The sequence below is a fragment of the Trichomycterus rosablanca genome, chromosome 11, assembly GCF_030014385.1.
Source record: "Trichomycterus rosablanca isolate fTriRos1 chromosome 11, fTriRos1.hap1, whole genome shotgun sequence".
NCBI lineage: Eukaryota > Metazoa > Chordata > Actinopteri > Siluriformes > Trichomycteridae > Trichomycterus > Trichomycterus rosablanca.
The window spans coordinates 6,075,724-6,102,776 of NC_085998.1; the positions used below are offsets into that span (position 1 = coordinate 6,075,724).

The 27,053-nt window shown below is 42.3% G+C and overlaps 2 protein-coding genes across 4 annotated transcripts in view; both read left to right on the forward strand.

The window, feature by feature from the left end:
• si:ch211-220f16.2 (golgin subfamily B member 1) overlaps positions 1–12,574 on the forward strand; it is a 63,633-nt gene extending 51,059 nt beyond the window's left edge. For 2 of the 3 annotated variants that reach the window (XM_063005046.1, XM_063005045.1), the window contains 7 exons: positions 3,470–3,524; positions 4,640–4,765; positions 5,678–5,809; positions 6,668–6,765; positions 7,072–7,206; positions 7,337–7,451; positions 8,981–12,574. In XM_063005046.1, the coding sequence (XP_062861116.1) occupies positions 3,470–3,524; positions 4,640–4,765; positions 5,678–5,809; positions 6,668–6,765; positions 7,072–7,206; positions 7,337–7,451; positions 8,981–9,139 (820 nt within the window). In that variant the 3' untranslated portion in view covers positions 9,140–12,574. The remainder of the gene's footprint in view (positions 1–3,469; positions 3,525–4,639; positions 4,766–5,677; positions 5,810–6,667; positions 6,766–7,071; positions 7,207–7,336; positions 7,452–8,980) is intronic. The other variant, XM_063005044.1, reaches the window with a different exon arrangement.
• Positions 12,575–16,033: 3,459 nt separating this feature from the next.
• On the forward strand, positions 16,034–26,675 carry LOC134323513 (actin, alpha cardiac muscle 1-like). Its single transcript, XM_063005048.1, has 9 exons — positions 16,034–16,068; positions 19,436–19,584; positions 19,680–19,808; positions 19,888–19,998; positions 20,944–21,028; positions 21,180–21,341; positions 23,988–24,179; positions 24,286–24,467; positions 26,310–26,675. The coding sequence occupies exons 2-9, from the start codon at positions 19,456–19,458 to the stop codon at positions 26,451–26,453; spliced, it is 1,134 nt and encodes a 377-aa protein (XP_062861118.1). The 5' UTR covers positions 16,034–16,068; positions 19,436–19,455; the 3' UTR covers positions 26,454–26,675.
• Positions 26,676–27,053: the final 378 nt, after the last annotated feature.

Here is a 27,053-nt window from a genome sequence, read left to right on the forward strand (position 1 = left end):
AGCAGGAGCAGCATTGCTGGCACAGCAGTCTTGACGCGCTACCTTGAGTCTTCAACCTCAGGTGGGTTAACAGGTTTCCGTCAGAACCACTTCGGGGTAATGAGTGGAGTTCTAGTGTAACAGACTGCAGCACCGGAGTGTGTAAACATTTGACTTTAACTTTATTTACCTAAAGAATTACAACTAATTTAGACCTTTGAATGAGACAGAGAGACACAGAGCCAAAATGAGACAGAAAACTCCAAAACATTTAGCAGCAGAAGCTTGACTCGTCTCTTGGCTCTGTTTGGCTTGACTCTCTGTGTTCCGTGTGTTTTTCAGAACATGTTGTTGAATGCGAGAGTTGGATTAGTGATGATATACACACACGTTGGCAGAGCTCTGTGGTTCGTGTCATCATCAGATCAAGTCATACAGTTCTTTTCTTTGTATGCAAAAAAAACCCTCTACACGTGTTGGGTTTCACTTCTGCTGGGTTGGTTCAGCAAATCTGTCAGTGTGGGTGATAAATGTGGCATGACGAATATGCCCACAGTTGCTTATTTGCAAGCAGTGCTCCACCAAGAACTGGACCAAGCCATCAGGTCTGATGTTTGATTAATTTGTGTTATATAAATTTATTCCTGATAAAAAAAACAAGCCCTTCTGAAGCTCTTCTTGGTCTGATTGATATAAAAGGCACCAGATGAAGTCTGTTGATCCTTCAGCAGCTTCTCCTGGTGCAGATGATTTTCGGTAATTAAAAGGTTACATTTGTAAGCACTAAGAAGCAGAATGTGAAACGAATGGTGAATGGTGGTCAGGTACAGAGAGTATAGTGTGTTACTCTACCACTATGAAGCATTCAGTGGCTTTATGTGTCAGAGGACCAGCAGAACTTTGGTAAAAAAATTGTTTGGTTTCTTTTGTCTTTGGTTGGACACTCTTCAGACATGAATGGCCGTGTCTGTGGAAGGGATGGCTGATTTGGGAGGCACCAGTGGGTGACGAATACAGAGAGTTTAGCGTGTTGTCCACAACTGTTCAGTGTAACAAAGTGTACAGTGATTTTACATATATCGAAGAAGGCTTGTGCACCTTCTTCTCACCTTATTGCGAATGTTTTGTTGAGGAGCTGGCAGGCATGTTGGAGGAATACAGAGAGTATAGCATGTTATTTTACACATCATGAGGAGTTTTGTAGAAATTCTTCACTGATTTGTTTAAAGATGATGGCAGTGGACATTCACATCTTGGAGTACATGCTATTATGTGTTGGTGTTGATATATGAGGGATCTTCAAAGAGTTTCCGCACTTTTATATGTTGGTTAGGAGCGGTGAGGGTGGGAGGAGCAGTAATCCGTCGTGACTGAGAGACGCTTATAGTCCGGATTTAGTGCCATCTGATTTCCACATTTTTGGACGCTCAAAGAAGCTTTAAGAGGAAGATTTTCATTTAATGATGTAAAAGCAGCGGCGCATCAGTGACTACACACTCACTCAAAAACATGTTTTGTCGATGGCATTAAAAAGTTGGAACAACGCTGGACAAATGCATCGGAGGGTGACGATGTACAGGGTGGGCCATTTATATGGATGGGAATAATAAAATGGGAATGGTTGGTGATATTAACTTCCTGTTTGTGGCACATTAGTATATGGGAGGAGGAAAACTTTTCAAGAATGGTGGTGACCATGGCGGCCATTTTGAAGTCGGCCATTTTGTATCCAACTTTAGTTTTTTAACTTATAACTTTATTCTTTCGTGAGTATTTACAAGCTTCTCTTTGTTTACAGCCATTGACATGTCGCAGAGGTTAACACGTGAGGAGCGAATAGAAATTGTGTTGATGTCTGGTGAACGCAGTACCCGGGTCATTGCAGCAGATTTCAATGCAAGACACCCTACGAGACCACCCATCTCCCATGCTACAGTTAGCAAACTGCTTGCCAAGTTTCGTGAAACTGGTTCAGTGCTGGATTTGCCAAAATGTGGACGCATGAAAACTGTCACTAATGAAGAAACATCAGTGGCTGTCCTAGCTTCATTCAGCAAGAGCCCACAGCGTAGCACTCGCCGCATGTCACTGGAGAGTGGCATCAGTCGAACATCCCTTCGGCGGATATTAGCTACTCACAAATGGCACCCTTACAAACTCCAGCTGCTGCAGCATCTCAACGAGGATGACCCAGATCGGCGCACTGAATTTGCAGAATGGGCAAAACAAAAATTGGAACAGGACCCTCAGTTTACACAGAACATTTTGTTCATCGATGAGGCAAACTTTTATGTGAATGGTGAAGTTAACAAACAAAACCACCGCTATTGGTCTGACACTAACCCACATTGGGTAGATTCCTCCAAGACTGTTGGAACACAGAAATTGATGGTATGGTGTGTTATATGGGGTACAAAGATAGTGGGGCCATTCTTCATCAATGGAAACCTCAAGGCCACTGGATATTCGAAATTGCTACATGATGATGTCTTTCCCTCTTTATGCACTGAAGCTGGCACGTTCCCTGAGTTTTTCCAGCAAGATGGTGCACCACCACATTATGGGTGTCAGGTCCGAGCATTCCTAGATGAACAGTTTCCTGGAAAGTGGATTGGTCGTCGTGGGCCAGTTGAATGGCCCCCAAGGTCTCCCGATCTGACCCCCTTAGACTTTTATCTTTGGGGTCATCTGAAGGCAATTGTCTATGCTGTGAAGATACGAGATGTGCAGCACCTGAAACTACGGATACTGGAAGCCTGTGCTAGCATTTCTTCTGCGGTGTTGCTATCAGTGTGTGAAGAGTGGGAGAAGAGGGTTGCATTGACAATCCAACACAATGGGCAGCACTTTGAACACATTTTATAAGTGGTCAGAAACTTGTAAATAACTCATGAAAGAATAAAGTTACGTTAAAACCAAGCACACCATTGTTTTTCTTGTGAAATTCTCAATAAGTTTGATGTGTCACATGACCCTCTTCCCATTGAAAAAACTAAAGTTGGATCCAAAATGGCCGACTTCAAAATGGCCACCATGGTCACCACCCATCTTGAAAAGTTTTCCCCCTCCCATATACTAATGTGCCACAAACAGGAAGTTAATATCACCAACCATTCCCATTTTATTTAGGTGTATCCATATAAATGGCCCACCCTGTAGAAAAGTGATGTTATTTGTGTTTAAAATTCTTATTAAATAGAGTTTAAAAAGTGTGGAAACTTTTTGAAGAACCCTCGTATTACATACATATATTTCACAGGTAAGTGTATGGAATAGCCAACATACCATAAAAGTTAAGATTACAGCCAGGATTCAGCTAGCTTACAGGTCACACATTAATGACACTGTTGGCACTCAAACAGAGGAAATCAGCAGCACTATGCAGGGCACGGTGTGATGACGAATCCAGGAATGAGTGTGTGTCATTTCGTGGAAGAGTAGCGTGTGTGTGCTGTAGTAATGACATTGTGAATGTTCTTACCCCCTGCAGGTCTGAAAAGGGCCGACTGCAGTCTGAATGTCAAGCTCTCAGGGAGGCGTACAAGGTAGTAATAATAATAATAATAATAATAATAAATTAACCATCAGAAAAAATGGCTTTTATATGAACATGTTAAATGTATTCTGTGGCTGGCACTGCACTGCTGCAGATCATAAGCTCTCAAGTTTGAATCCCAGGCAGCTTTTCTAAACTGACCAGAGATAGAGGTCAAAAAGGATTTTACTGGGCGCCCAGGTGGCACAGCGGGATTTTTCGCTATTCCACTAGCACATCGGTTCGAATCTCAGCTCTGCCACTGGTCGGCTGGGCGCCATCTTGCGGGCACAATTGGCAGTGCCTGCAGCAGACAGTAATTGGCCACTTGGTCTCCTGGGTGGGATGACCAGACTAAGTGGGTGGGGTCTTTAAACGCTGTGTAAGGACCCTGCTTAGCAGATAGAGGCGTCTGTGCAGAATGCATGGGCAAAAAGAAGGGGTCCGCTAGAAATGCGCACGGGTCGGAGGAGGCTTGAACAGCAACATACCCTCCTTAAATGCAATCAGGGATCCCCAGCAGTGGAAGACAAATTGACTACGATAAATTAGGAGAAAAAGGGGCGGAAATGCATAAATAAATAGAAACAAAGGAATTTATTGCCCCTGTGTAATTGCGCCCTCTACGCCTGCTCTACTGGTGTGCAGTGTATTTACAGTATGTGTACATGTTAAAGTCGGCATCATGCTTCATTGATTTGATTGATTTATTTAGAATTCCCACCCATTTTTACTGTCCAAATTTGGGTATAACCAATTTTCCTGTGCTTTCTTATGACCCGTGCCTCTTGGACGGCACCCTTGCTGGCTTAGGGGGAGTTCAGGCTAACAAACACGCTTTCCTATTTATAGTGGAGCATACTACTCTCTGTATTCTCCCAGCACTCATGCTGGTGCTTTGAACGGGCAGTACGAGACTCGAACTCGGCTTTTTGAGGTGTGGACTAGTATATTAGACCTCTGTGGCACCCGAATGCCCCTAGCACGTCTTTTAATTGAAGATTTTATTTTTTTAAATTTGATTAACAAGTTAGATGTACTCTGCACCCCCATTCACACATTAATTCACATAATCACTCCTACAAATACATTAAAGTGTGTGTGTGTGTGTGTTTGTGTGTGTAGCAGTCAGTGAGTGTTGGAGATAAAGGTGTATCTTCAGAGCATGTAGTCCAGTTACAGACTCATCTGCAGCGCTGCCTAGTGGAGATTCAGCAGCGAGACGTCACCTTCCAACAGCTCAACATCAAGGTGTGTGTTTCAACTATATACCTGTTTTTTCATTAAATAGATATTTCTTATACATTTTGAAAGATTTATTAGTTAATGAATGACTGACTGTGTTCCAAATCTAGTTTGATCAGACTTGCTAATAAAGCACTGCCCGGCACCCCAAAAAAGATTCACACTCTTATTTTTCTTTGTTTCGACAACCATGCATCACATTCATCCCTGTCCAGAGTTGAATGGGTCAATTTTTGGCAGAGATCTTGTAATGACGACGGGGGAGTTGAACGACAACTTTCAGTGTGGTGAAGGACAGGACTCTGTGGTGGCCAGTTCACTTGAAAGTGATTCCTTTTGCTCCCTAAACTGCTCTATAACAATCTAAGCCTGATGAATCCACCCAAGCTATCAGGGAAGAAGAACCTGCTCAATTAGGACGTTCAGGTTGTCGCTGAGCATTGACTGGACCAAGTACAGTAACCCCAGATCATTACACTGACTCTTGGGGCTTCTACCTCCACCACTGTGCATGATGGGTGTATCACTTCATATGTTTACCCTGATGTACCCACAGCCTCCAGTGTTCTGTTCAAACCTCTTTTATAGACATTGTTTCATGCACAGACCTTTTCTCCAACTGTTGGCACAAAGTTGAAAGCGGATTGTGAAACACCTGAACTCACATAGGCTTAGCTATTTAGTGTGTATGATACTTTCCTCTTTAGTTTATTTTGTTGATTAGGACCAAGCCCAAGTGGTGGAATTACATTTCTCTCATAAGAAAATGTACCTGTGACCGATTCACAGCCTTTATGTTCACCAGAACAGACTCCCTCTGTCTGACTTTAGTCTACTTGTACGTTAACAGCAGATCTGCAGCATTTGAGCCTAATTTAAACAATTGATAGTGATTTTAAATGTGTGTGTGTGTTACAGTTACAGCAGGCTGTGGAGGAGAAAGCAGCAGTTTCGGCTCAGTTGAGAGCTGTATCCCAGACACTTAGAGAAACCCAGCTTACTCTGAATGAGCTACAGAACCAAACCCAGCACTCACCTGCACAGGTACAGGTAAACCTTCACTGATCTAGTCCTGTCCCTTTACTTCAGACTCGTAAGCTGGGTGGCGGCTCTTAAATTTACCCAAACCATAATTCAACTGTGGATACACTGTGTGGCCAGTAAATATGTGGACACCTCATTGTGAGCTCGTTAGACATCCTGTATCAAAACCATGGGCATTAAAATAGAGCTAGGAAACAGGATTTTGGAGTGTATATGTCGAAACTTGTGCCTACTTAGTCAAACTGGATGACACCCACTCTGACTGAGGAGGAGTTCAGGCTATCAAACAAGCATCCTCTGACATGTGTAAAGCTGCCAAATGCTTCTTTCCACCAGACAGTGATGGATTCTTACAAGGAAGGAGCACACTATACTCTTTGTATTCCTTCACTAGTCACCCTGTTGCTTTGACCTGACATCCCCAAACTGTTGCTACAAAGCTGGTATTTTATATAGCAATGGGTGTGTCTGAAACAGTTAACCTCAGTAATTACGAGAGGTGTCTTTATAGTTTTGGCCATATTGTGTTAAAGGTAAAGCTAATCTTAACATGTGATGTCAGTGGGTGGGTCAACAAGCTTGCAGAAGGAAGCCTTCTGCTATCTTCCAATCACACAAGCTCTCAGATACTGAGGGACAGTAATGCTGTTCCTCTTACCCTAAGAGCAAAGCCAATCAAGTAGCATCATACAGCCTTGCCAAGACTCAGACTGCTGAGGTCCAGTCTGTGAGACAAGCGCTAATCGTACTGCATGTGAGCAGTCGTCTGTTCAAACAAGTTATACCTGGACTGTATTTGAAACAGGATGTGTGTGTGTGTGTGTGTGTGTGTGTGTGTGTGTGTGTGTGTGTTGTTTCTCTCAGGGTTCAGTGTTTGTTGAAGTGGCTCCCGGAGCTCCTCAGGAAATCAGCAGCACTGTGATCGATCTGGATAGACTGGACATCAGGGAACTCAGGAGCAGGTAAGCACACGTTTCTTCCAAAGTAGGACCAGAATGTGTAATTTTCAGAAATATCTGGACAGCTTTTTAAAATGCATTTTTCCCCAGTTTTCCAATCTAGTCATATCCATTACCCAATCTCATTTCGCTTTCTCCACTGCTGCTGACCTTTACTCCTGACCAAGAACAGCTGTGACTATCACACGCCCCCTCTGACACGTGTGCTCCAGCTGACATCTTCTTTTTCACCTTTTTTATAAGGCGGGTTCACTGGGTGCCAGTTTTCTGGAGCGTACTGTATATAATAGTTTGCTTTTTGGTATCAAGGTTGGCAGAAGCAGAGCTGCAGCTTGACTCCGCCCAGCGGAATACGTCTCTTCTTAATGATAGGCTGGAGGATGAGAGAGGGCGGAGACAGGCTGCCGAAGAAGCGCTGGGATTGGTTGAGCAGAGAATTAACAGGTAATATGGTACAATTTTAACTGCACATTTGCAGCTTTTAAAATGATGTGTTTTAGTATCGCAGATTATTTACAGACTGAGTATTGTGTGTGTGTTTGTGTGTGTGTGTGTGTGTGTGTGTGTGTCTCAGCATGGAATCCAGTCCATCCAGATCAGCTCCACGTGATTTTAGCATTCAGTTAGAGACTGAGGACGAGTGGGAGTCCCTAATTGTGGATCCTAATCAACCGCTGCTCATGCGTACTGTAAGTATCACTCACACACACACACACTCTCTCTCACACACACACTCTTTTACACACACACACACACACACTCTCACCCACACTCAGACACACACACACTTTACACACACTCTTTCACACACACAGACAGACACACAGACTCACACTCACACACACACACTGACACACACACTCAGACTCACTCACACTCACACACACACACACACACACACAGATTGGGGCCCTACTAAGTTTGTAGCCTAGTGGTTAAGGTCCTGGACTAGTAACCAAAAGATCGCTGGTTCAAGCCCCACCACTGCCAGGTTGCCACTGTTGGGCCCTTGAGCAAGGCCCCTAAACCTCAATTGCTTAGACAATATACTGTCAAAGTACTGTAAGTCGCTTTGGACAAAAATTCATTAAATTCAGTCATTAAATTACACTCACAAATTGAATGATAGAATAAATGGAAGCTACAATACACAGCACAGCCTATTTTAATAGGAATCGGTTGTTAGTTTTCCAAACTCTGTTACCTGTATTTTGCTGCTTTACACTTTGATCCACAAAGTTGAATCAGTTCATCTGGACACAAGTTTGGTGTAGAGATACGTTTCGTCACTCATCCAAGTGACTTCTTCAGTCTGAGCTGGTGGTGAAAACCCCGACCTTATATGCAGCCGATTTGCATAACGACCGATCACCGCCCACTGCATAACAATGGAACTGGTTATCAGGTTATATTAATTACAATGGTCATGTGTGTCTTTCACATATGATTGGGGTATAGCTCCTATTACGGCGTTGTAAGATGGTGAGAGATGTACTCTCAGGCCCCCTCCACGGTTCAGGGATGGTCGTTCCCTCTTCACATAGATGGCCTCTTTGACTCCCCATTCAAACCAGTTTGGGGTATCCACCACCAGCTCAGACTCATTCGGATTGAGTGACGAAACGTATCTCTACAACAAACTTGTGTCCAGATGAACTGATTCAACTTTGTGGATTTGTGTACCTGGATTATTGAGCATGCATCAACAGGTTTACACTTTGACATCTTGGACATTTTGTCTAACTGATTGCTAATGTAACCAAGCGGGTTTAGAGTTTGCCGGGTTTATAAAGAAAGAAAGAAACTGTACACAGACAAACTGTCAGGAATACTTTACTGGCTTGTTCTTTTGAGGTGCAGCACAGAGATGATCACGTGTGTAGAGAAGCGACACCTTTACATTGATTATGGAATCACCAAAGGGACAAAATGCACTTAATACGTAAACACACACATTAAACATTGTCAGCACACTACAGCACAGAAAAGTCTCTTACACTGACTTAATTGCCTCATATTGCATATTGCACCTCGCTATGCAAATGAAAAATGTTAAGTCACTAAACACAAACCTTAAATTTTGCATTTCACAGCACATTTCGTATTTTTTACTGTTCATGGCGTGATTTTCACAGGCGTGAATTAGGTAGCACCGTACTATGACATTTAGTGGAAGAAACGAAACGGATCATGTTTATTATTCTGCTGTTCTGTGCAGGCGAGGAGCGGGGTTCACTCGTGTCGCCGATGGCTGAGAGGTCGCAGCCTGTTCTGCGCCAAGATGTTAACCTCCAGAGCTAAATCCAGATACTTCTTCATGACCTACCTGTTGGCGCTGCACGTCCTCGTCCTCCTGTGCTTCACCGGAGCTTTATAAAGCCTCAGTGCTGAGGTTAAAGGTTATGAACAGGTTATGAACACAGATTAGGAACACTCGTTCACACCTCATGAAGCTGGAACTGATCCGTCTGAGTGATGTACATTTACGAAACACTAACAGAATTTTATCCAGCTGTATTTATTAGAACCTTCATCACTGACTGTTCTGAGTAATGCACTCACACTCGCACCACCTACACCAAAAATCATCTAATGCTGATCCAGGTGTTGCGCTGAAGGACGGCGTGGACACACCAGGCATGTGCACTACATCGCTAAAGCTCTACTACGCTCTGAAAGTGATATTTTCAAACTTGTATTCTACCTAAATCTTACATTACATGGCCAAAAGTTTGTAGACACCCTGTCAAACTACCCGATTTAAGTATTCCAGCAGCACTCAATGCTTAAAGTCAAGCGTACGGTCATGCAGTCTTCATAAACTAACACTGGTAGGCGAATGGGTCGATCTGAGGAGCTTTGAAACCCTTAGCATGGTACTGTAGGACAGGATAGGATGCCAGCTGTTAGCTTGGCTTCTGGAACAGTGGAACTCTAGACGACAGCCAGTCTAGACTTGGTGGATGCCAGGAGATCTGCCAGGGAATCTGCATGGCTGAACGATGCCACTCATAATGAGCTAATTAGAGATGGGCTGATGTTTCTTTGAGCTTCACCTTCAGAAGCCAGATATTCCCAATTAATCCCAGCCACCAGATGTTTCATGTTGTTCGAGATAACATCTGGTTTTGTAATAGCAGCTAATTTGGCTTAAACTGGTCCAGTTGACTGGAAATTCTCCTGAACAGTAAAGGCTGGTAGAGCAGATAAGAAGCAACAACTCCACACCCATGCCCTCAGTCCAGGATGAGATGTTTGGGTGTCCACAAACTTTTTGGCTGTATATTTGTTCAGAACAGGGCGGCGTTATCCTTACAGCCCAGAATGCTGCTTCGCTAGTCACTCTTCTCTGGACTGGAACCCAGCTGGAGTGACCTTGATATGCTGGTGCATGTTTTTGGTTGTGTTAGTTGGCACATGTCATGCCTACTGTGCCAGCGTGTGAGAATTTGAGTTGCTCATCTCTGTTCTGTTCACGTTTCTGCCTCGTCTCCATTAATGCACTCTGCACCTTTAACGCCCCGCTCTGATGTGAGAGTGTGGTGGCTTGTGCCTGCTGGGACGTGATGTATAACTGTGTGTGTGTGGTGTTATGTATGGTGTTAGCATGGTACGAGAGGTATTATTAGCATTATGATGCATATTAATCGAGTGTCCTGCTCGTAGGCACCGGATTTACCTCGTTTATTAACTCTCTCTGAAGAGACGACCTGTGCTGTCTAAATATTTATGCTTTCAGAAAATGAATGTTGGAATAATTCGGAGCTCTAACACATCCTATAAGATTCATAGATTTATTTGTACAGGTTACGCAATGCCAGAAGGCGTCTTCACTGGTGGAGTTTCTACAACAAACGGCTGATTTGACATTGTGTCAGTCACCTCTATAAAAAAAAAAAACGTTAGGATTTGCTGTCAGGTCTGATCCTCCAGAGGGGTAGGATTAGGATTAGGATTATGGATGAGATCAGGATGAGATCAGGGTTTGGGTTCAAATTAATGTTAGACTCCTGTGTTTAGGGTTATATACAGGGTTAGACTTGGGGCTACAGTTAGGTATAGGTATTAAGGGGTTGGGGTTAGTGTCTATGTCGGATTAGGGTTAATGTCTGAGTTAATGTTGGGATTAGTGTTGGTTACGGTTGCTGTAGGGATTACGGTTGTGCTTGGTGTTACTGTTGGGTAAGTGTAGCGGTGTCAGTTAGTGTTTGTGTTGGGGCTAGTGTTGGGATTAGTGCTGGGATTGAAGTTAGAATTTGGGTTAGTGTTGGGAATAGTGCTGGGGCTAGTGTCAGGATTAGTGCTGGGGTTATTTTTGGGATCAGTGCTGGGCTTAGTGCTGGGTTTAGTGTTAGGATTAGTGCTGGGTTTAGTGTTAGGATTAGTGCTGGGATTGAAGGTAGAATTGGGGTTATCGTTGGGATTAGTGCTGGGGCTAGTGTTGGGATTAGTCCTGGGATTAGTGCTGGGATTGAAGTTAGAATTGGGGTTAGTGTTGGGATTAGTGCTGAATCAGAAGCTTTTCTGATTCATAAAATAATGAAAGTGTTTAGCAGAAACCCTGAACTCCTGCACTGAACCAGCTAAGTACTGCAGACCTGCACACCCACTAGTTCAGTTCTTATGTTTATTATCACACCTATAAGTGACGCCGGGACGGGCAGAGGAACGAGAATTAAATCAGTTCAATTCATAATGACCAAGAAGTCCAAATTATAGCAACATCTGCATGATATAATAAAATACAAACTCTATTTTCAGAAATGTTGGGACATTTTGTAACACACATTAAAAAGAAGAATCTGTAATTTGTTAATTCTCTTAAATCTTTATTTAACTGATAAAAGTAGAAAGAAAAGATTTCCAATGTTCCAGAAAAGTTGGACAGAGGCGTGTGTACCTCTGTGTTCCAGTTCCTTTACTATTAATAAGACTTTTTAATGGTTTGGTAACTGACGACACTAATTGTTGCACTTTGCAAGTGGATTGCTTGTCTATTTGTGCTTAAAAAAGATTTTAGCTGCTCAAAAGTCTGTGGTCGCCGTTGTCTGAGTCTTTTTGCTTAAGGCCCAGAAAACTGAGAAGTTGCTGCATAGATTTAATGTAAGACTTTCTCTTTGTGGAACAGAGTTTCAGTAAAAATAATGCAAATCTTTTCTTTCTACTTTTGTTGGTTAAATACAAATTTAAGAGATTTTTTTTATTATTATTGTGTTTTACAAAACGTCCCAATTTTTTTGGTAATGGGTTTTTGGTTTTGCTCAGAAATGTGCTGCTGATGACGACGGTTGATGCTGATGATGCTGATGTATAGTTGTGAACTATAATAGAGAATAATGAGGTTATTATTAATATTGGTGTGTTCATCAACTGAAGTGTGTTAGAGCAGATAAACACTAAACCTCAGATCACGAGTGTGTGTGTGTGTGTGTGTGTGTGTGTGTGTGTGTGTGTGTGTGTGTGTGTGTGTGTGTGTGTGTGTGTGTGTGTGTGTGTGTGTGTGAGACAGAAGATGTAAGTTACTGTGGATTTCTTGCTGTATTTCCTGCTGCTTGTTTACAGTTGAAGTGTAAATGCGGTTCTATATAAGATAAAAGTGTAAATATGGACAGAATCACAACATATTCATCTCTATTTAAATCAAAACTACTGAGTGCATCAGATTTTCTATGTAAGTTCTATTTTTGAGGAGAATGATCAGACTCGTGGTGAGAGAAACAGGACCTGAGTTGATTGGATGAGCTGGATCACGTGTGCAATAGAATGTTTTGTAAAATTCTGATTGAATTTTAAATAAAGTTATTTAAAATCAGCGTTTTGAGTCGTTATTTCATGTCTTTATATTTCTTCTGCACTCAGTGGTTTCCATTGACCGCTGACGTTTACATGCACTAGTCAGAGATTTTATGACAACTCTTGGTTTTTAATTAGTTTGGTTTAATCTAAATTTGGATGTACTCGATTACCCTGAGCACTCTGACGACCTTCCAGGTGCTTTTACACTCGGTCTGTGATGGCATTATGAAAGTTAATGGCCTCCTAATTACTTACTATTGATTAGGAATGACTTCTGCTGCCGACTCTCACAGGACCACCACAGAGCAGGTATTATTTAGGTGGTGGATCATTCTCAGCACTGCAGTGACACTGACATGGTGGTGGTGTGTTAGTGTGTGTTGTGCTGGTATGAATGGATCAGACACAGCAGCGCTGCTGGGGTTTTTAAACACCTCACCTCACTGCTGGACTGAGAATAGTCCACCAACCAAAAATCCAGCCAACAGCGTCCTGTGACCACTGATGAAGGTCTTGAAGATGACCGACTCAAACAGAAGCAACAGATGAGCGATCGTCTCTGACTTTACATCTACAAGGTGGAGCAACTAGGTAGGAGTGCCTAACTGAGTGGACACGGTATTTAAAAACTCCAGCAGCGCTGCTGTCTGATCCACTCATACCAGCACAACACACACTAACACACCACCACCATGTCAGTATCACTGCAGTGCTGAGAGTGATCCACCACCCAAATAATACCTGCTCTGTGGGGGTCCTGACCATTGAAGAACAGCATGAAAGGGGGCTAACAAAGCATGCAGAGAAACCGATGGACTACAGTCAGTAATTGTAGAACTACAAAGTGCTTCTGTATGGTAAGTGTAGCTGATTAAATGGACAGTGAGTGTAGAAACAAGGAGGTGGTTTTAATGTTATGGCTGATCAGTGTATATATCCTAGACCTGTGGCGTGTACAGCGCCCTGACCGGTCCCCTGTGTACTGATGTCCACACTTCTTTACATTCCATCTCTAAACATCATCACGTCCTCCATGTTCAGACGGCACATTTCCTTTAATGGAAGTGTGTGTGTGTGTGTGTGTGTGTGTGTGTGTGTGCGTGCGTGCACAGTCAGTTCCTCATGGTTCCATTGCGTTTATGGCGTTTCTGATTGATGGTGCAGGTCAGGTGGTACAAGGCCATTCTCTTCCAGTTTAACACTGCACAACCCTGTTTATTTATAGTGTGTGTGTGTGTGTGTGTGACAGCTTTATTCTTTCAGCCTTCACATTTATTTCTGTTGAAGAGCTGCTGCCCTGACCAATTTTATCATTCTGAATGTTTTATTTTTTAAGTAATACATTTGTTGTCCTCAGACGTGTCTGAAAAAAACTGCCAACAGATCCTTACAGAGAGCTTTAGGATGTATGGAGGAACACACTGAACTCTCTGTATTCCTCCACCACACTTCCTCAAACCTCAACCAGCCAGTAGGAAGCGCTGTTGCAGCAGCAGCAAGGTGGAGATTCCCTCGTTCTGCTTTCTCTTCCTTATACATGACCAGCTGTGTCTGTAAAGCAACAGGTCACACTAGAAACCTTGCTGAACACTGGTGTCATTGATGGTGGCCATGTGCTTGTTACTGGGTTCATTTGAACTAGCCTTATTTATATGGACAAAAAGAAGTAAATAACTGTAGTCAGTTATAATCAGTAAATACATTATAGTGCTTCCTACTATAGTAAATCATCTGGGTGATGTATGTATTATATATTATACTGTACTATATTTCTGACCCAGCAGATGTACATAAGAGACCCACAACAAACTTTAAACTCGTGGAACTTTAAAGTCACTTTTAGGAAGTCTCTGTAAAATTAGAGCTTTATGAACTGACCTGAGGTGGATGATTAGTGAGACAAGAACACATTTTGGGCTTTTTATTCTACAATTAGGCACCTCATTCACAAATAAATAGGAGGGTTGGGTTAGGAAAGGTACGGAGCCCCTTAGGGGTCACTAATGAAAAAAAATATGTGAAGAGCAAAATCCGTACCCACGGCTTAGTAATCTGTACCCACGGTTTAGTAATCTGTACCACAATTTAGCAATCCGTGTTACAACCTATATGTAGAGCAATCTAAAAAGTTGGAAATTTAGACCTTTTCTGTTATTAAAAAACAAATTTCAACAAAATCTATGCATTTTTAAAAATCACTTTCCTACCTACTCGTTATACATCCTTCTGTTTATATTTTGACAGCATAAGGACATAATATGGTAAATCCCTAAAAAGTCAAATTGTTATCAAATCACTCCACTATATCCTTTTTTTATTGATGCATGTTCTTCCATTTTTCTTCCGATTTAGCATAGTCAATTTGTCTTCCCCTGCTGGGGGATCCCTGATTGTAATCGAGGTGGGTATATTGCTGCTTACGCCTCCTCCGACCCACGTGCAGCCCTTGGCGGAACCTTTTTTGACCTATACACTCTGCACCTCTCTTCTATTCAGGGTCCTTACACAGTGTTTGAAGAACCCACTCACATAGTCCGGTCATCCCGCCCTAGCAGAACCATGTCTGCTGCAGGCACTGCCAATTATGCCCGCTAGATGGCGCCCAGCCGACTGGTGGCAACGCTGAGTTTCGACCAGAGGAGTTCCGAATCTTGGCGCTGGTGTGCTAGCAGAATATCCAGATGCGCCACCTGGGCCCTCCACTATATTAAGAGCATTAACTCTTTTATTAATGGCATCAATTTCAGACATTTTTATTGTAAAAATCTGGAGTGATGGGATGGCAAACTTGTGTAAAGTGTCTATTCGGTTGTGTTAAGACCACATTTTGAAGAGCAATAAAAAAAAGCTAAACCGTGGGTACAGATTACTAAACCGTGGGTACGGATTTTGCTCTTCACATATTTTTTTTTGTTAGTGACCCTTAAAAGGGAATAAAATTATTTCAAAATCAAAATATGCAGTCGAATGATCCTCTGTTATGCTATTAAAAGTGTTTAGAGGAAACACACTGCAACCCTGACCAGGATAAATAATTATAATAATAATAATAATTTGCTAATAATTAATTTAATGAGTGAATGAATGAATTAATATGATTAAAATACTGCTTTTCCACATGTGTACAAATGTACCACAGTAACAGAAGTTTCACTGAAACGCTGTTCGAAACCGGTGTGACCTGAGACACGTCAGTTATGAACACACACACACACACACACACACACACACACACACACGTTGACCCTCTGTGTCTCACTGCTGTGTAATGAATGACAATCTAATATTAACTAAATGTTTCACATTGTCTCTGTGCACAGGAACCTGCACCCGTCCTTCCCATGCAGGGCAAAAACTCGCCCTCCGCTCTGACACTGAGAGACGGGCCAAGGGGCGCTGTGTCCAAAAAAGGACGGACACTGGTAAAGGTGTAAGTATAAAAGTACAGAGCAGGTGAACACATGATTCACTCTGTGTAGGAGCACTTCAAGTCTTCTTCTCTTCATCCGGGTGAGTTCATTATTCAGTCACTACTACACTCAACTACACTAAAATACACTAAAATACACTCAAATACTGTCCACTTCATTCATTATTCACTCAAATACACTCAAATACTGTCCACTTCATTCATTATTCACTCAAATACACTTAACTACACTTAACTACACTCAAATACTGTTCATTTTATTTATTATTCACTCAAGTACTCACATACTCACAACTAGTCTCAAATACTCTCAAATACTGTCCACTTCATTCATTATTTACTCACTACTACACTCAACTACACTCAAATACACTCAAATAAACTCAACTACACTCCAATACACTCCAATACTCTCAAATACTGTTCACTTTATTTATTATTCACTCAAATACTCTCAAATACTGTCCACTGTATTAATTATTCACTCAAATATTCTCAAATACTGTCCACTGTATTAATTATTCACTCAAATACTCTCAAATACTGTCCACTTCATTTATTATTCACTCAAATACTCTCAAATACTGTTCACTTTATTTATTATTCACTCAAATACTCTCAAATACTGTCCACTGTATTAATTATTCACTCAAATATTCTCAAATACTGTCCACTGTATTAATTATTCACTCAAATACTCTCAAATACTGTTCACTTTATTTATTATTCACTCAAATACTCTCAAATACTGTCCACTGTATTAATTATTCACTCAAATACTCTCAAATACTGTCCACTTTATTAATTATTCACTCAAATACTCTCAAATACTGTTCACTTTATTTATTATTCACTCAAATACTCTCAAATACTGTCCACTGTATTAATTATTCACTCAAATACTCTCAAATACTGTCCACTTCATTTATTATTTACTCAAATACTCTCAAATACTGTCCACTGTATTAATTATTCACTCAAATACTCTCAAATACTGTCCACTTCATTTATTATTTACTCAAATACTCTCAAATACTGTCCACTTCATTTATTATTTACTCAAATACTCTCAAATACTGTTCACTTTATTAATTATTCACTCAAATACACTCAACTACTCTCAAATTCTGTCCATTCTATTCATTATTCACTCAACTACTGTCAGTGAAAATACTCTCAACTACACTTAACTACACTCAACAACTGTCCACTTTATTCATCATTTACTCAACTGCCCTCAACTACTGTCCACTTTATTCATTATTTACCCAACTGCACTGAACTACACTCAAATTCTGTCCATTCTATTCATTATTCACTCAACTACTGTCAGCACAAAATCAGCTTTTATGTGAGTGAGTGAGTGAATGAGTGAGTTTATTTCACCTGGTATAATCATGGTTAAATGTGTGTAGGTCCTGGGCTGTGAGTATGTGAGTGAGTGAGTGAGTGAGTGAGTGAGTGTGTGAGTGAGTGAGTGAGTGAGTGAGTGAGTGAGTGAGTGTGTGAGTGAGTGAGTGAGTGAGTGAGTGAGTGAGTGTGTGAGTGAGTGAATGAGTGAGTGAGTGAGTGTGTGTGAGAGTGTGTGAGTGAGTGAGTGAGTGAGTGAGTTTTACATGGTATAACCCTGGTTGAATGTGTGTAGGTCCTGGGGTGTGAGTGAATGAGTGAGTGAGTGTGTGAGTGAGTGAATGAGTGAGTGAGTGAGTGTGTGAGTGTGTGAGTGTGTGAGTGAGTGAGTGAGTGAATGAGTGAGTGAGTGAGTGTGAGAGTGTGAGAGTGTGTGAGTGAGTGAGTGAGTGAGTGAGTGAGTGTGTGAGTGAGTGAGTGAGTGAGTTCTACATGGTATAACCCTGGTTGAATGTGTGTAGGTCCTGGGGTGTGAGTGAATGAGTGAGTGAGTGAGTGAGTGTGTGAGTGAGTGAGTGAGTGAGTGAGTGAGTGAGTGAGTGAGTGTGTGAGTGAGTGAGTGAGTGAGTTCTACATGGTATAACCCTGGTTGAATGTGTGTAGGTCCTGGGGTGTGAGTGAATGAGTGAGTGAGTGAGTGAGTGTGTGAGTGAGTGAGTGAGTGAGTGAGTGAGTGAATGAGTGAGTGAGTGAGTGTGTGAGTGAGTGAGTGTGTGAGTGTGTGAGTGTGTGAGTTCTACATGGTATAACCCTGGTTGAATGTGTGTAGGTCCTGGGGTGTGAGTGAATGAGTGAGTGAGTGAGTGAGTGTGTGAGTGAGTGAGTGAGTGAGTGAGTGAGTGAGTGAATGAGTGAGTGAGTGAGTGTGTGAGTGAGTGAGTGTGTGAGTGTGTGAGTGTGTGAGTTCTACATGGTATAACCCTGGTTGAATGTGTGAAGGTCCTGGGCTGTGAGTGAGTGAGTGAATGAATGAGTAATTAAGTGAGTCAGTGATTGAGTGAGTTCTACATGGTAAATTATAATGGTTGAATGTGTGTAGGTCCTGGGCTGTGAGTGAGTGAGTGTGAGTGAGTGAGTGAGTGAGTGTGTGAGCGAGTGAGTGGGTGGGTAGGTGAATGAGGGAGTGAATGAGTGAGTTTTAAATGGTATATTATAATGGTTGAATGTGTGTAGGTCCTGGGCTGTGAGTGAGTGAGTGTGAGTGAGTGAGTGTGTGAGTGAGTGAGTGGGTGAATGAGGGAGTGAATGAGTGAGTTTTACATGGTATATTATAATGGTTGAATGTGTGTAGGTCCTGGGCTGTGAGTGAGTGAATGTGAGTGAGTGAGTGTGTGAGTGAGTGAGTAGGTGAATGAGGGAGTGAATGAGTGAGTTTTACATGGTATATTATAATGGTTGAATGTGTGTAGGTCCTGGGCTGTGAGTGAGTGAATGTGAGTGAGTGAGTGTGTGAGTGAGTGAGTAGGTGAATGAGAGAGTGAATGAGTGAGTTTTACATGGTATATTATAATGGTTGAATGTGTGTAGGTCCTGGGCTGTGAGTGAGTGAGTGTGAGTGAGTGAGTGTGTGAGTGAGTGAGTGGGTGAGTGGGTGAATGAGGGAGTGAATGAGTGAGTTTTACATGGTATATTATAATGGTTGAATGTGTGTAGGTCCTGGGCTGTGAGTGAGTGAGTGTGTGAGTGAGTGAGTAGGTGAATGAGGGAGTGGGTGAGTGGGTGAATGAGGGAGTGAATGAGTGAGTTTTACATGGTATATTATAATGGTTGAATGTGTGTAGGTCCTGGGCTGTGAGTGAGTGAGTGTGTGAGTGAGTGAGTAGGTGAATGAGGGAGTGGGTGAGTGGGTGAATGAGGGAGTGAATGAGTGAGTTTTACATGGTATATTATAATGGTTGAATGTGTGTAGGTCCTGGGCTGTGAGTGAGTGAGTGTGTGAGTGAGTGAGTAGGTGAATGAGGGAGTGGGTGAGTGGGTGAATGAGGGAGTGAATGAGTGAGTTTTACATGGTATATTATAATGGTTGAATGTGTGTAGGTCCTGGGCTGTGAGTGAAGATGTGTGATGAAGAAGAAACCACTGCTCTGGTGTGTGATAACGGATCTGGACTGGTGAAGGCTGGATTCGCTGGTGATGATGCACCCAGAGCCGTGTTCCCCTCCATCGTGGGCCGACCTCGCCATCAGGTTCATTCATTCATCAGCGTTTATCCTTTACTCTGAGGTTATCTGACTGAAGTACTTGGGTTTGTGATGGATTGTTAATTGTTTGTTGGGTTCAGGGTGTGATGGTGGGTATGGGTCAGAAGGACAGCTACGTAGGAGATGAAGCTCAGAGCAAAAGAGGAATCTTGACCCTGAAATACCCCATTGAGCATGGCATCATCACCAACTGGGACGACATGGAGAAGGTAATGCCAACACTAACAGAGCGGCTGTGTTTAACTGTACTGTTATATCGACATAACATCACGTCTAATGTTGTCTCAGATTTGGCATCACACCTTCTACAACGAGCTGCGTGTGGCTCCTGAGGAACATCCGGTTCTCCTGACTGAAGCTCCACTCAACCCCAAAGCTAACAGAGAGAAGATGACACAGGTTAGAAGTGTGAATGTTATTACAGTGTTTTTATATGAAGGTTTTGTTTTGGTTTTTGAATGATTTGATTGGTTGAAGCGCTTCTTGGAATGAAAATGATCTTCTGGTTAAATGGAATCAAATACGTGATAAAACTGTTTGTACATGAGCCAGCAAGTTTAACTGAAGGGCTTGAGAAGACACATGAGTGTTCAGTAAAAACACCATAAATACATCATAAGTGCATCCAAACTTATTTGAAATCTGTCCTGAACTGAGAATCTGTCTGTCTGTCTGTCTGTCTGTCTGTCTGTCTGTCTATCCATCCATCCATATCTACGTCTGTCTGTCTATCTGTGTCTGTCCGTCCGTCCATATCCATCTGTCTGTCTGTCTGCCTGTCTGTCTGTCTGTCTGTCAATCCATTCATCCATTTATCCATATCTATCTGTCTATCTATAATTAAAATCCATCCACAGAAAATTCCTCCAAAGGTTTAGATATTATCCACGATTCACTATAGACCAAGTCTGTCATCAATTAAAAGCTTTTAAAAAAATGGATGACAGTGGTCACAGTCAATCAAGTTTTAAATTTTCACAAGCTTTTAGGCTGCCAGACAAGAAAGAAGCTCCTGATCAAAGCAGTCCAGTTCAGTCCAAACTTCAGTCCAGCTTCGAGATTCCTCAAGCTCACTTGACTGTAAACAGTGTTACTTGTTTTCAAGCAGTTTTTAACTCATAGCAAACCTGTTATTGGTGGTTCTTAGAAGATTAAAGAACAACATTGCAGATTTATGATCATGTGGAACTATATATTAGCTGATTCTGATCTTGGCTACAGTCAGACGTCCGGCAACCTGTCTGGTCATCTGTCTGGCCGTCTGAATTGATGTGTCTGTCTGTCTGTATATGTTTTTATGATTCTGAGTCTTGATGTTCAGCATTATTCTCTCTGTCTGTGTAGATCATGTTTGAGACCTTTAATGTTCCCGCCATGTATGTGGCCATCCAGGCTGTTCTGTCTCTGTACGCTTCTGGTCGTACCACCGGTGAGACACACACACACACACACACACACACACACACACACACACACACACACACACACACACACACACACAGAACCCTCACAGTTGTTCAATACAATGTCTGACACTCACGTCAGATTGTGTGTGTGTGTGTGTGTGTGTGTGTGTGTAGGTATTGTACTGGATGCTGGTGATGGTGTGACCCACAATGTTCCTGTATATGAGGGTTACGCTCTACCTCACGCCATTATGAGACTGGATCTGGCCGGTCGGGATCTGACTGACTATCTGATGAAGATCCTGACAGAGAGAGGATACAGCTTTGTTACTACAGGTCAGCCTCACACATTATGTCATACTTTACATGGACAAAAGTATCTGGACACCTGACCATGAGCTTGTTAGACAAACGGTATTAAAAGAGAGTGACCTCTGTGTGATCTAGAAGATTATAAATTATGTCATACATCACACAATACATTACTTTTTTCAATTACATTGACATATCCAATTCCCTTTTGCACTTTGGTGCCCCCTGCTGCTGGCATGACACTCACACTTGTGGAGGAGGGTCTCAGGTAGTACACACATTCTCCAAAACATGTGAACTCATTGTGTGTTTCTTCACACTGGACAGTGGTGGATTCTTACAGATAGCTTTATGTATAGAGGAACACACTACACTCTCTGTATTTCTCCACCACTTCTACTTATACATCAATCAGCCAGCAGGAGGCGCTGTGGCTGTGGCAAGCAGGAGATTCATCATTTCACCAGAGTGCTGTTACTCTCTGTAAGAATCTGCTGCTGGCTGGAGTAAAGATACGACTGAAGGCTTCACCAGCGTGGATGGCATCCAACCATCAGGGGAACAGAGTATATCCAAATTAAAAACAATGCAAACATGGGCTTCACGTGACCTTGATCACAGGGCTTGCTGCTCTTGTGACTAGGTAGAAAAGTATTTGCATCCCGGCCCACACATGTCAGAATAACAGCAGCTGTTTTGGGAGTGTTTTTGTCATGGATGCATACTTGGATGTGTGTGTGTGTGTGTGTGTGTGTGTGTGTGTGTGTGTGTGTGTGTGTGGTACAGAAATAGAGCTCATTGTTCTGGTCAGGTGGGTGAAAGAATTTTAATCCCCTACACGCCAGCAGGTATTGTGTTAACCTGGTATTAATAGCTTGCTGTAAAAGAATGTGGTGGCATAGTGGTACAGCTGGCAACCTAGAAATCTGAAATGTGAATGAAGGAATGTGTGTGTGTGTGTGTGTGTGTGTGTGTGTGTGTGTGTGTGTGTGTGTAGCGACTGGCGCCCTGTTTAGAGTGCATTCCTGCCTTGTGCCTAGTTTTTCTAGTTCCAAGTGGTATGAGACCCAGTCAGACCCCGGACAGATTGAAACTACACTATACAGCCAAAAGTATTATTGAGTTCAGGTGTTTTAGCCACACCCACTGCCAACAGGTGTGGGTAAAATACAATAATTAAATCAAATAAATCAGTGGTTTTAACTTTGTTGCAACAGTTTAGGAAAGACCCATTTATTTTGAAGCAAGACTGAGCTCTCGATCATAAGACAAGCTTCACAGAGACAGGGTTTGAGTTTGGTGTGAAGGAACCACAGAGCTCTGACTGTAAGACAGGCGTTCTCATCCAACATCAGTGCCACAGACAATCCAAAATCTTGTAGTAAGCCTGCCTGTAAGGGTGCATTCACATTAGAAGCAGCGCAAATCACCACTTTGTTCAGCGCTCGACTTGAGCGGTGTGGTAAAACGTCATGAAAGTGCGAATATGAGACAAATCTGCATTTGTGTGGAATAACCATCAAATCCAGTCTGAAAGCTCCACATGTATCTGTGTTTATCTGGTTTTTTCTTACTGTTTCACTTTTCAATTTGTGTTACAGCTCGAGCTTCTGAGAAATTATGAGAATCAGCTTGTCAGAGAGAGTCGTTATTGTTAAAAAGCTTAATGTGGTTTGATGTATTAAAAGAACGAGACAGGAGCACTAAACTTCTCTTAATTATTAGCAATCATAAGTTCTCTCCACTAATCAAATCCCTTGCCTGAGTCGCTTTTACCATGTTCTATCAAACAGTTTGTCTCATTGGAGGTGCTTTGAAAAGGTCAGCAGCAAACCGGGTCACATTTCAATCAGGAGCCGCTCAGATTGTGCAGCGGTAAAACACGCTAGCACACCAGAGCTGGGATATTGAATACATTGTATCGAATCTCAGCTCTGCCATCCGGCTGGGCTGGGCGGCCACATGAACAACGATTGGCTGTTGTTCATAGGATAGGAAAAGCCGGAAAGGGAGTCTCTCATAACTGAGCGAATTACGACCTCTGCTGGCTGGTTGATGGCGCCTGCACAGAGTCGAGGAATAATGCTGATCAGGGTGTGGCTCTCCGTACACAAAGCTGATCCACATATGAACTCGCCCCGTGCAGGTTAATAAAAAGATGCAGTCAGTACTGCACACATGTCGGAGGGGGCGTGTGTTAGGTTGCTCTCCTCAGCACCAGTGGAGAGGAAGCATAATGCAATTGGGTAAAAATTGGACGCACTAAAAATTGGGAGAAAAGGGGACAAAATGCATTTAAAAAACTTAAATCAGGTGAACTCTGAGCGCCGCAGCAAACAGAAATCAGGAGCCCAACACAGCAAAAGTGTGCAGTGTGCGCCACTTAGGAACACCATAGGAAACAACGGCATAGCCGGCACAAAAGCAGTTTCACCGCTTCTCATGTGAATGCGCCCTAGGAGTGGAGGCTGTTATGGTTTTCTTGGTTTGGAATGAGACGTCCAATGAGCTCACGGTTGCTTTTATTCCCTTCTTTATTTTCCGATATGAGTTTTGTAGTAGAACTCTGTGATCATGTTCTACTGATTAGATTTTAGTTGCTGGTGTCTGATTGCCTGGATGATGGAGAAGATGCTTGTGATGATAACTGATCTTTGTTCTGCTCCTCAGCTGAGCGTGAGATCGTGAGGGACATTAAGGAGAAGCTGTGTTACGTGGCTCTGGACTTTGAGAATGAGATGGCCACCGCTGCCTCCTCTTCCTCTCTGGAGAAATCATATGAGCTTCCAGATGGTCAGGTCATCACTATTGGTAATGAACGTTTTCGCTGCCCGGAGACGCTCTTCCAGCCATCTTTCATCGGTCAGTTTGCCAATCGAACCACTTCATCTATTTTTTATCGGCCCAGCCGCCGGTCAATCATCATATCATTACTAATGTTACTATTAAATAAAATCACTCTCCTCAGGTATGGAGTCGGCTGGAATCCATGAAACCACCTACAACGGCATCATGAAGTGCGACATCGATATCCGTAAAGATCTTTATGCCAACAACGTGCTGTCTGGTGGTACCACCATGTACCCGGGTATCGGAGACAGGATGCAGAAAGAGATCACCGCACTTGCTCCCAGCACCATGAAGATCAAGGTAAAGTAAACGGCTTTATCGGTGCAGTTTAGTCAGCAGGTGTGTAAAACCACTTATAGGAAATAAACCATAATCAGGGTCACATGAAGCCCATGAACAAATACACTGATAAAATGGCTTTTTTTGCATTGTTTTAATTTGGATACACTCACTTCCCCTGATGGTTTGGGAATCAGTCGTATCTTTACTCCAGCCAGCAGCAGATTATTACAGAGACTCTCAGCACTCTGGTCGGAAGATAAATCTCCACCTTACTACAGAAATAGCACCTCCTGCAGGCTGATTAATGTACAAGTAGGAGTGGTGGAGAAATACAAAGAGTGTAGTGTGTTCCTCTATACATAAAGCTCTCTGTAAGAATCCACCACTGTCCGGTGTGAGGAAACACTTGACAAGTTCACATGTGTTAGGGAAAGTAGCTGTCTAAGGCCAACCTCTACAACACACACACACACACACACACACACACACAACACATAGCACACACACGTAACATACACACATAGCATACACACACAACACACACACATACACAACACACACACATAGCATACACATACATACATACACACACATAGCACACACACATACACACATAGCATACACACACATAACACACACATAACACACACACACAACACACACACACATAGCATACACACACATAACACACACACACACATAGCACACATACACACACACACACATAGCATACACACATACAGTACATACACACACATAGCACACACACATACACACATAGCATACACACACATAACACACACATGCACACATAACACACACACACACACAACACACACACACATAGCATACACACACATAACACACACACACACACAGCACACAAACATACACACATAGCATACACACACATAACACACACAAACAACACACACATAACACACACAAACAACACACACATAACACACACATGCACACATAACACACACACACAACACACACACATAGCATACACACACATAACACACACACACATAGCACACACACATAGCACACATACACACACACATAGCACACAGCACACATACACACACACATAGCACACATACACACACACAACATAACACACACATAGAACACACACACATATACACACACAAATAAAACACACATACATTGTAATTTTAAAGGCACAATGCTGGTTTGTAAATGACGTTTAAGTGGAACACCAGTTTTCACTCTGTATCTGTATTTGGTTTTCATGCTAGTCAGGGCTAGTCAGAACCCACTCTAGCAGAGAAACGTTGTTAAAGTTAGCATAAACATCACCATTAGATAAATTAGGCTACACATCATTATCCTGAAATCTGCTGAGACTTTTGTTTAAAACTTACATTTTAAAGCCTCATGCAGAGCAACATAAGCAGGGATCTGCTGCTCAGGATCTGGTACAAGACATGCAGGTAGAAATTTGGAAAGTTGTTCCATTAGTCTGAACCGTCCACCTCAAAAAACACCAAAACATTAAACACACAAAAAGCAGCTTTTAACTGGTGCAAGATCCCAACTGTCCAGAATAAAACACAAATTTCCTCTAATTTCCTTCGGGATCAATAAAGTATCTATCTATCTATCTATCTATCTATCTATCTATCTATCTATCTATCTATCTATCTATCTATCTATCTATCTATCTATCTATCTATCTATCTATCAATCAAAGTATGTTGATTAGATGTACTTAGTTAGCGGATGCATGGATTTGTGTTTCTGCACTGATAAACAAATGAGTGATTTTTCTCTCTTTCTTTGTGTGTGTGTGTGTGTGTGTGTGTGTGTGTGTGTGTGTGTGTTGATTAGATGATTGCTCCTCCTGAGCGTAAATACTCAGTGTGGATCGGTGGCTCCATCCTGGCTTCTCTCTCCACCTTCCAGCAGATGTGGATCAGCAAGGATGAATATGAAGAGGCCGGACCATCCATTGTCCACAGGAAGTGCTTCTAAAGACCGCACACACATACACACACACACACACACACACACACACACACATACACACACACACATACACGTACTGATCTGTAAATACACTGCCAGTAAACTTCACATGAACTGCAGAAGTGCACACGTCATGAGCAGAACTGTGATGTGATGGAACGTGATGTGATTAAATCTGTGCTGATTACATTTACACAAACAAATACAATAAACGTTAATACAAATACACACTTTCTAAAGCGTCTGTGATTCTTGGTAGTAAACGCATGAGGCAGAGCTTGCTTGACTGTAAACAGTGTCTCTTATGTTCCAGCAGCTTATATTCATGGCAGATCTGGGTTGTTGTTTTTTAAGCATTTTAGCTAATTTCTGACCATCCAAATATTTTTTCCTCAGAATGTATTTATTTATTTATTAGGATTTTAACATCATGTTTTACACTTTAGTTACATTCATGACAGGAACGGTAGTTACTCATTACACAAGACTCATCAGTTCAAGTTTAATATCAAACACAGTCATGGACAATTTAGTATCTCCAGTTGACCTCATTCGCACGTTTTTGGACTGTGGGAGGAAACCGGATCTCCCGGAGGAAACCCACGC